The 10,920-nt window shown below is 45.8% G+C and overlaps 2 protein-coding genes across 2 annotated transcripts; one reads left to right on the plus strand and one right to left on the minus strand.

Annotated features, from left to right (window-relative positions):
- Window positions 1-182: 182 nt before the first annotated feature.
- FTJAE_14083 (heterokaryon incompatibility protein) lies at window positions 183-1,304 on the minus strand (the record flags this gene model as incomplete). Its single annotated transcript, XM_037347286.1, has 1 exon — window positions 183-1,304. The coding sequence occupies one exon, from the start codon at window positions 1,302-1,304 to the stop codon at window positions 183-185; it is 1,122 nt and encodes a 373-aa protein (XP_037198901.1).
- Window positions 1,305-7,032: 5,728 nt separating this feature from the next.
- FTJAE_14084 (Sex-determining fem-1) lies at window positions 7,033-10,718 on the plus strand (the record flags this gene model as incomplete). Its single annotated transcript, XM_037347287.1, has 5 exons — window positions 7,033-7,175; window positions 7,221-7,435; window positions 7,493-7,618; window positions 7,672-8,286; window positions 8,416-10,718. 5 exons carry the CDS (start codon window positions 7,033-7,035, stop codon window positions 10,716-10,718), a joined length of 3,402 nt encoding a protein of 1,133 aa, XP_037198902.1.
- Window positions 10,719-10,920: the final 202 nt, after the last annotated feature.

Here is a 10,920-nt window from a genome sequence, read left to right on the forward strand (position 1 = left end):
AAATTATACTGATTTATATTTTACTTTTAAATCTTTAATATATTAAAACCTAGTAAAGATAAGCTATTTTTTTATTAACTCTTTTTTATAATTTTTACTAATAATTAGCATTTAGTATTATAACTTTTTAATATTACTATCTTTTATATAGTTAACTTATAATATACTTAATAATTCAAGAGCTAAATAAGCCTTAAAAGTCTCGAATCTAAAGTAATCGTAAGCTCAGCCAGTCTAACAACAGAACGCGCAACAGGGTGTAATAAGTTATGACTAGGTTCACCCGGGACGAAGAGTGTTGAATGATCCTCTATCCACCCTTCTTGGATGCCTTGATTAGAGACATGGAGCTTTCGATACTCAATTTGGCATGCGCCAACGCGACGAAACACCACTGACATGCTGCCCGGGACAGTGATACCAGTTACAGCAATACACTGCATGTGTTCATCTGTTGCAAATAGAGGAATGAGAGCAATCCCAGACTTTTCCAGCTGAAGAATCTGGTCCTTGGTGCCCTCTACATCTAGATGGGTGCCATTAAAAGTCCAGCCGTCCTTCAATGTGAGACCGTTGATGTTGAATTCTGACAAATTATCATCGTCCCACTCTATTGAGTCAATAGGCAATAAACCCCCTCGGAGTAGTACGGATCCACTGGCTGTTATTGCTGAGCTTCCAGTACAATTCGTGTCAGGGAGTTCCACAACACTGGCAAAGTGCTTGCGCGGCTTCTGGACTTGTGGAAGCAGTATTTCGCCATCCACCGACAACCAGGACCAGCTAGGAGCTCGGCCTGATGAAAGCTCAAGCGGTTGCTGGGCTGCATCATACCTGGTCCTAGTCCAAGCGAGTTGATAAATGAACGCACTCTTCCAAAGGCCGGCATAATAAGTGTCATTCCGTAGACCCTCAATTGCTTTGGCTATACCAGCAAAAGCAATCAGCTTATCGTTGCTGAATGTGAGAACCGTCTTAGTATATTTGTGAACAGTATCGTCCCATGTTCGCCGGAAGTCAATAAGGTTGTCATCCGTTATGGCTTCCGTTGAGAAGAGGTTATCAATAACGTCCATTCTTGATGCTTTCAATAGTCCTGGAGGCACTCGCTTTAGAAACATCTCAAGGGCGCTGATCTCACTGCACTCCCATGCGATTTGTCTCTCAGCAAAGTGTAGGATCCTGGGAGATAGAAACCGTTCCTGGAATACCCATCCCCTGCTCTGTAATGGGGCATTTTCAATATCGTCATCCCAGAGCTCGTTATCAACGATCCAGGTTCTGCGCCAACGCTGCTGAGGCATTTTTAGTTTTGTGCGAGGGCTGCCAACTCTAAATACCCTGGCCTTCTTCATGTATGGCAAAGGAAGCGATAAGGGATCAAACGGATGGCTTGACTGGTCGAAAAGAGATCGGCTGTCGTTGTCGGCTAAGGTTGCGGACACGTTCAAGAAGGAATGCGAATAAACCTTATCCATCAGCTGGGCCTCCACTCTCCAGTCTCTTTTATCCTCATCCTGTTCAATGCATAAAGAGTCGATCCACAAATACTTGATTCCTGCCATCCGAGCAATATGTATCGTCTCTTTGAAAGGGACAGGTAAGTTATTGACATCTATGCCACGTTTAAAGCTCTCCAGAGTGCTTGAAGTTAACTTGGTATAGGGAAAACTACCCCATCGGTGGCTCAGAGTCATGTATGGCCCTTGCATGTCGTGCAAAGCCGAGATTATAAGCCGTACATCGCTGGGTCCAGGACCTAGGAGTAGAAGACGTGTCGGGTACCACGAGCTTCCCCGGTTTCGCAAAGTCGCACATCTCGAATGCGTCTCCATACATTGAGTGAGCCAAGTACCAACGAGCTGAGGGCGGGAAGTAGGTTTCGGGACTTCTGCCCCTCCGGTTGCATAGGATCGATATTCTAACTGGTTAGCGTCGATGCCACACGATCAACAGCTATCTCGTACCTTGATCACTCATTAGTCTGACACTCACTTCTAGCGCAGCATCTTGAATCGAAAATCCTAGCGGCTGTACCGTAAAACCTAGTGATACTAAGCGCCAATTTTCTTCTGGCGTTGCGTCTGTTGGTGTCATCGTTGCTGAGTTGTAGCGGAATGTGCTATAAAGCGGCGCCGATTTCCATGCATGGAGAGTCTCTGGGTAATGATCTTCAAGCCAAATGGAGTATTTTTGGCAGATCCAGCAGGCCTGGTAGGTGTCCTGATTGTGAGGCATGTGAACAATGTTGAAGCCGCGATTGGGACGGCTCGCTCGTTGTTGGTAAACGTTTCTCAGCCCCTGAGTACAAGCATTGCAGAGCCCCATTATGAAAATAATAGGTCTCTTAGTCACAGAAGCGGCTTTTTCGGAAAAAGATTGAGTTAATGTTTAAACTATTTGAGGTAGTGAGTGGTAAATAAAGCTACTCGTAATGCTCAGGCAACCAGGAATTACGCCTTGTTTATAGCCGCCCGCAGTGAACTGCGCCATGCCGAGACGCCTTCGTTAGCGAATCAGAAGATCAGGGACAGAGATGAGGACCCACCCTTTGTGATTTTGCCTGGCATAGCCTGGTCACCTGGTGGAGAAAGTAAATCTGCCTGGTTCGCCCAAGGTTGTGGAGTAGTCTACAAGGCGCGGGGCAACATCATCTCATGCGCCAAACATCTCATTCGGTTCGAATTTGGTAGACATTCAACTCGGACATGGCGTTCTCGCGAGTCGCGTTAGAACAAGCGATACCAGACCTGAACAGTATTATAAGCCTACGCAGTAAACCTTGCTACACCGCACTACAGCTTCCCTTATCCACCACAAGCCAAGCTTCCTTCAACCGTACTCTAAACACTTAACAATAACACAATACAGGTATCAACAAACTTTTCCTTCTATTTATACTCAAACTCATAATCGTCGTTATTGCTGAGCCAAAAAGCTCATCTCTTTCCGGAGGCTCACTCCCCAACTAACACAGCCAAAGAAAGCAGCGATAGAGCCAATCGACCTCGTTCTCGAATACCACAAGGACGACACTCAAAACTTGACTATAATAGAAGGCCATCATACTGCTCTCTCATCTACTGAAACTGGCGCCGCCCAATCACGAAAGCATAACCGCCACCGTGTCCTTAGTAATGCTCGTCAAACTAGAAACACTCAGCGCCCAAATCCATGTGTTCGTGCCGAACACAGCAATCCGACGGTTTGGCTTTGCAGAAGCAAGCAAGGTCAACATCTTCCCTACCATGTTTAGAACGAGGCCGCCTTTCGTTCCTTCATTGATAGTAACATATGCGTTCTTTCATCGACGACATTGAAGAGGATCACTGCTCGGAGCTACCCTCCAACTCAGCGGCTAATTGGAGACAGGAGCCTAGGGGAGATATAATTCTTGAGGCAGCGTTGTGGCGATAGCCCCAATTGCCCTTTGAGACTGAGGTTGAGGCCCACATGCGTCTCGTTGATCTCTAGGGGGTCTTAATTCCCCATATATATGCCTCTAGAGGTTCGGTTCTAATCTACAAGCGCCAGCAGTAACATCAGCAAGTACTACAGTTTCAATGGTATTATTCTCCACTTCGTTCCCAGTTTGGGTCTCATGATTTGCCCGAAAGACCCTCCTCGCCCACCTCACCGCATGAATGGATCTTGATCGTCCAGCGTGCTGTTCAATGAGCCTACAAGATCAACTGCCGCGATATCCTGCTCAAAAACAGCTGCCCACGCAACGCTGTAGTTGACATGCAGTCCCATCAGCCCTTCATCATTGACCTTGTGCAGTGTTACTTCTGAGATCAGCTCTGCAAGGATTGGAAGCATGTCGACTTTAGTGACGGCCAAGAAGACTGGACTTCTGAGACTGAGTGACGCGAGAGCGTGAGATGGCGTAATAACCCTGGCTAGATTGGTTTGCCTGTGAAGAGAAAGCTGGAGATGGTCAAGGGGTTCTTGATAGACATCAAGTATCCGTAACTAAGAGAGGTTTCCAGCAGTTAAGAAGCAAAGGCTTTAAAAGAAACAAGCAAGTGCAGAAGACTTTAGGTCAAGGGGTGGACTGAGAATAGAGTATGAGTTAACTGATCGTTTAGCAGACATGACATGAGGATGTTGAGCCTGTTGGCCAATGTTTGGAGGATAGCTGGGTTCCACCGTAACGGAAAGGCGCGATGATGCATTTCCGAGACATGACTCTCGATGTTATCCTTGGGTGCATCAAGCTTCCACTACTGCTGACATATGTAATGAATACCTGTATTATCTCTGCTTCCTGTGTGCCAGAAAAGAAATCCAGTCATAGGTCTCTTTGCATCCCCTTAACAGGGAACCCCAAGCATCGCATTATTGACATCGACAGAAGCCAACTATCCTTCTGTATACTTCAATTTGTATTCCAGAGAATTGTGATTGACCTAGACCAGTTTATAGAAAACCAGGAGAGAGTCTCGGAAATCTGGTAAAGACGCCCGACTTGGTAAATTCCGTGGTCTTGAAAACCGCTGAATAAAATCCCACTGTAGTGGAAAGCCGATTTCATGGCCAACTACAACCGCATCACCGGGAAGCTGAAGCGGTAGGGTGGAGTTCCGGCCGTCGGGAAACAGTCAATCGGAGCACCCTCTCAGCCAAGAAAACGGAGGCCAGAATTGTTCCAAACGCATGAGATTTGCCTGTGCTTTTTGCCTGGTCAAGAATCCGATTCACGAGATGTTTACTATGCTCTGGAAGGTGAGTGGGAGGAGTGGCGCTCCTGAGTGGGCTTAAAACGTGATGTAGATAATGAAAAGTGATGATATTATGACCTTATGAGAGAGGAGGAGGCGTGTAGTAATGGAACGTGAAGGTTGCTGTTGTAGTTCTGAATGTTATCTATTGTTGGTGATGGTAATAGTGTATTCTTGGAACCCTGAAAGCTAGAATACATTATATTAATACTCACTTTTAATTGAAATCTGTCTGTAATATCTTGTAGAGTTTTGTAAAGTAGATTAATTTCGGGTCTGTTTACTGTTACTCTTGCCTTTGTTATTTACTTGAGATCCTCCTTTGCTGTCTTACTTATCTCCCTTCCTATTCTATCTTGTCCCGGGAACCATTACTATTTACGTTTATGCTGACTGAATCTGGCTATTGGAACGCTCCTGGATGTTTCTGTTGATACTCTGCTACCCTGCTAGTGATGTCCGTACTGCACATGTAGTCCAGTCCCCGGGCCCAGGTCAGCCGTTAATGTCAACAGTCGGTGCAGAAGCCTCGTTAACATGAGGCTTATTTGTTTCAATATTGACGAGCCACTTCCTGTTTCGATATCCTGAAGTTCTACATAGAGATACACGATTCTCCTCCCAGCTCCCCGTCACAGTAACATTGTCTAGATCGTGAGCTAGTTGTCCTCTTTGTGACTGAGACATTTGGGTGACACGTTGTACTACCACACAGAGCTTGGCCGCTGTAGCGTCACGAAACCATGAAACATTTGCCATCTGACTTTTGTACGCTGTTTCTAACCCTGGTCATTGACTTCAGTGCTTCGGCATTCCGGCCATCGGAACTTCGGGGATTTCCAAGAGAGCCGCTACCAGCCGGAATTAGTGGACTCTCATAGCTTCGTGGCCTTCTATGTAAGCCAGTTAAGCCTTGCAATAACTGCAATAATCTACACTCTGAACTTCAGGAAATAGTGTAGCAGCTAGAAGCGCAGAGCTCTTTCGTATGTCCTCGACTACCACTCGCCAGTTGTTTCTTTGCAACCACATCACTTGACAGCATATAACCTACCACCACTGGCCCTGTATCGTCCTACTAATTTTCAAATCACCATCTGAGAAACTCCATCGCCCTGACGAAGCCCACGGAAACAGAGACGAGAAACTGTAAGGATTTGTTAATAACCTCTATGCAAGACTGCATCCGTGGTTTGGCTATATCTCACTCCAACAACGCTTGGAGAGCCTCCCCCCAAAAAGATTCAACCTAATTCAAAAGTCTAAAAGGCTTGTTTTGATCGTATATAATCCCCTCTTCCATTTGCATATGCGTGACCATGATTGTATCTACACGAGTGCAGAAGAGCAGTGAACGACGCCTTGCACTTGTCGGGAGTCCGCGGGCACGGGAAGAGATGGACGCTGTGTTTTTGATTTAGCTCCAGGGCCTGGTCAACTACACCAGGCATGATTCTTACGTGGAGGGTCTTCCTTTTCCTGCTTGTACCATCTATATAGAACATATATAGTAGGAGGAAGAGCGATAAGCAATGTAGTGAGGGCGATGATTGATTCCACGTTCATAGTCACGTGAGAATGGGATCGTCTGTTAGTGAATGCTCGACATGTAGAGAGATTCTGCTAATACAGGGGACTGGAGAAGTCGATGTATAAGGACTTAAAAACGTATTGAGGAAGATAGACTCAATGATTGAGGAGAGACTTATTAACTTATATATAAAAAAGGAGTATCTGTAAAAGTTCAAAAGATGATTACCCGAGTCCAGTTCCGATATGCCAGAAGCTGGAAAAGACACTGGTGAGCCGGGCACATTTTGGATTCTGGCCTGCTGGCCAAAAAAAACGCTTGTACTATTTCGGCCTTTTCAGATTCTGGCTCATTGGTTAAGGTAGGCCATGTCTCCAATTTTGTGCTTTTCAGATTCTGGACCATTGGTCAAGTAAAATATTAGCGAGACCTGCATATGCATTCAGATTTTGGCTTATTGGCTAAGATGAGCCGTGTCTCCACATTTGTGAATTTCAGATTCTGGATTATTGGCTGAGGGCGCTCGTAGAGGGAAGTGGCTTGCTGTATACGTGTTTCGGACCCTGGGTATTCAGCCGCATGGATGAGCGAGCTGAGCATTTGGTGACCGACAATTTCCCTGGTGACGAAACATGAGGCTCTTGAGCCTGACTATTTAGATCAGCAATCGCCCCTCAGTATTACCTCCATCTCAGCTCTGCACTCTCACCTACTTGTCAATAATCACTTCCAACCTTCACATCCCTACCTTCTATCCTTCTGACCAACAACTTCGTCATGGACCAAGTACGGAAAAAGGATGCCATAGAAGCAGAATGGCTGCGGAACTACACATTAATTCGAAACTTATACCTCTCGGATATGTCTCTCAACGATCTCGTCTACTGGCTGGGTATCTTTGAGAATTTCGCTGTCACGTTGTATTTCAATGCCCTCTTATATTACTTGTGCTAACTAGTGCTCAGGGAATCCCAACTGGAGTACCGACTGAAAAAGTGGAATATATTCAAATATATTAACCGCAAGTCATGGAAGTATATCGACCAAACGATCAACAAAAGGAAGCGGGAAGGTAAAGAAAGCGATGTTCTTTTATGCGGTAAGCGAGTAAAGCAAGCCACCATCGACAAACAAATAAATCACCACTTCAATACAAGTATCCGCGCCCAAAACCTCGCTGGTAAGTCCACAACAAATTGAATTCCCAAGTTAGAATTCCGAAATTGACATTTCGCAGAAAGCCATATTCAGCCGATTGCATCGTCAGATCAGCTTATTGTCTGTACGCCCCAAGCTTACCTAAACGAGTTTGAGTGGCCAGAGACGCTGCCGTGGTTCAAGTTCCGATCCAAGTTGCAAGAATGTAAGTTTAGTCACTAAAGGAACGACGGCCTTATCTAATTATATTTTGACAAGGGTTAAGCTATACTCACCTACACCGAACGACGGGTGAGCAAAGAGCGCCACTACTTCATCTTCTTATATCGAAGATATTGCTGGCTGGACAGAAACTGGATCAAAATCAGGCGAGCTACCTAGTCCCCAGGTTCGCTATGAACCTTGTTATGGGAATGCCGGAATACTTCCCTGGTGAACACCTACAGACTGCTCAAATCATCGCGACGGGCACCGCAAATGTCATGATACCCGAGTGCCTGAAGCTCATTTTCTATAAAGTCTCGAATAACATGGTCTCAACGTGGGAGGCTGATGATTTTGAAAATCTTTATACTCTCATCTCCAGGACTGGTCTCTTGAGTGCCCCAGACAGTCTAAGGAGAGCCCGACAACAAGATCTGACCATCAGAGCATTTATGGATAACCTCTTCCGAAACCTGATCATGTTCATCTGCCATGAAAAGAGGATGGTGGATATGGAGAATCCTAAGACTCTGGTCAAATGGCTGCTTTCGTTAGACCAAGACCCTAACATCGAGTTTCCGACCTTAACCGAAAAGGCATTGGATATTGCGATTTTGTCTAGACAGGTAGACATAATTGAACCGCTCCTGAAGGCCGGTGCTGTTGTTGGTAGGAATCAGGGGACTTCTAACCCTCGGTCGATTATGAGCTTGGTACTGCCTGATCGGATTTGTGATAGTGAAGGAACACATATCATCAGGCTCTTGTTAAGCCACTATCAGCTCTTGACAACAACAGAAACCCTCCACGCGGCTATTCTACTACAAGATGAGCGCCTTTTCGAACAGGCCCTAGAAATTGGGGCAGATGTCTCGCTACCAATCGAAACGCTGACAGACATCCCCACACATGCAAGGTCCAACACCGTCAAAGAGGAAACAGCTTTGAGCACCGCTGCTGCAGTCAGCATTCACGCCACACGTCGAGTGTTTGACCTTCTCCAAAACCAAAATCAGGCCATCAAAGCGGCGTCGTTTATCACGTCTGACGTTTTTATTTCAGCAGCATGTGCCGGGAACGCTGATGTTATATCTTTTCTTCATGAAATCAACCCTATCGGTTTCAGGAGTAATGCACGCGGCGTAACGCCTTTGGAAGTTGCTATAAAACAGGGTCATCAAGAGGCTTATCAGTTGCTCTTCCAGCTCTATCGTCAATCCAGCGCCACTCTTCTTCTTATTCCAATATTCACACACCAGCTCGACATATTACAGTACCTTCTGGCGAATGGGCTTGTCGTCAATCTTACGGCGAAACGGGCTGATATAGATGCATGTCGGTTCTTAGTGCCAAATAGAGTTACCCATTGGAATTTTCACTTATACGATGAACAAAAGCCCCTGACTGTTTTGGAGTTATTTCTCCGTGATACGCCAGTCAGATGTGATTGGAATGATGCGATCAAACTCCTTCTTAGATTGGGAGCTTTGTTCCCTCCAAAAGCAATTCTCCAATTGTCGAGTACAGGATGTGACGACATACTTTCTGCTGCTCTGGACGCCGGGGGCGACCCAAACGAACAAGATTTGAACGGAGACAGCGCGCTTGCGTTAGCTCTGCGGAGTAAAAACACAAACTGTGTCCAGCTGCTTCTAGAAAGGGGCGCTGAACTGCACACACCGACATCTGAAGTGTTTGAAGCCCTCGTACCTGGGCATGTATGCAACATTCGAGGAGAGCGTGGCGGATGTGACCCGCGTCTCAGAACCCTCCTTTTGAAACATTGGGCGAGCATTTTCGACCCTCGCAAGGACATTGCGCTTGATATCGACGCTGCGATCATCGCGCAAGATGATCCCCGGCTCAAAAGCGCATTCTCAGAATTGCCAACATACTACAGCCCATCAAGCTTATGCTCTGCTGTGCTGGTTGAGAATGACTGGGTCATTGACTTTCTTTTGAAGAACAGATCTCTTCAAGCCCCTCGCGATATTTTGGAGGGAACCGCAGTTGGTTTAGCCGCGATGCTATGTAATCTGCCTTTGGTACGAAAGCTTGTCATGCGGCTTCAAAAACCAGAGACCGCACTGCTTCCTGTCTTTTCCTCGAGCTATTCTTTTGATTTTTTCAACGATAATGGCCTTAACATCATTCCATCACACATTTTCTGGCACAGACAGTCAAACGATGATGATGAGTTTGGTGGCCGTATTCGTCGTAGACTTTTTGAGGGCAGTCCATTGGCTTTAGCCGCATCCTACCGAGGAACAACCGGGGTCTTGGAACTGTTAAGTCACGGTTATCAGCCTGACGATATTACTTGGGCTAGGGCTTTTAGCATGAATACCTTGAATTGCTTGGAGGCGCTGATGGATTACAACCTTCACGTAAGGAGTCTTCAACTACCGCTATTGACACTTTCGCCCTTGCTGGGATATGCGATATATCATGAAATGAAGGAAGCAGTCGCCTGGCTTATCGAATCTGGAGCCGATATCAACCAGAATGAAGGACTCCATCACATGGGCCGCTCGCCTCTCCAATCTGCTACTGAACTTGGTCACTTAACAATCGTCGAGGTCCTTCTGCGGTCTGGAGCAAAAGTTAATGCAGCGCCATCTTTTATTACTGGCGTTACAGCTTTGCAAAGTGCCGTCATCAAAGGACACATTGGATTAGTGAAGCAGCTGCTGGATGCTGGTGCGCGGATCAATGCCAGGGGTAGTCGAGGACGTGGCAGAACGGCATTGGAAGGGGCTGCTGAGCGCGGCCGCCTTGACATAGTTGAACTATTACTCCAACACGGGGCAATTACCAAAGGACCTGGGATATTTCAGTTTATTCGAGCTATTCATTTCGCAGAGCGAGAAGGACATCAAGCCACAGCAGTATTGTTACGACAATCGAGGGAATGGACGGATGAGGACATAGCCATGTATGATTCAGTGCGCGCGACATGCCATGTTTACTTTTCTGGGCTGGGACTGAGTGGCGCCAGGCATTGCACCTGTAACAGCGGCTATACCCAAGGACAATATTGTTGTGACGAGATCCACATGCCAGAGGATGAGTGCTATTACTGTTATACTGACGATGAGTAGAATCGTGGCTACCTTAAGATATAGGAAAAGAGGAAAGAAATTCTAAAGTAAGAAATTATATTAATAGAAAGTATAGTATTAGGTAGAATTAATTATATATATTCTCTTTGTCCTTGGTTTTAAAAAGAGGGGAAGTTTTATATTTATATCCCTTAACTTACTAATAGTTAGTAAAAGTATTACTTAAATATAAGTAATTAAT

The sequence above is a fragment of the Fusarium tjaetaba genome, assembly GCF_013396195.1.
Source record: "Fusarium tjaetaba strain NRRL 66243 chromosome Unknown NRRL66243_c0000542, whole genome shotgun sequence".
Classification (NCBI taxonomy): Eukaryota; Fungi; Ascomycota; class Sordariomycetes; order Hypocreales; family Nectriaceae; genus Fusarium; species Fusarium tjaetaba.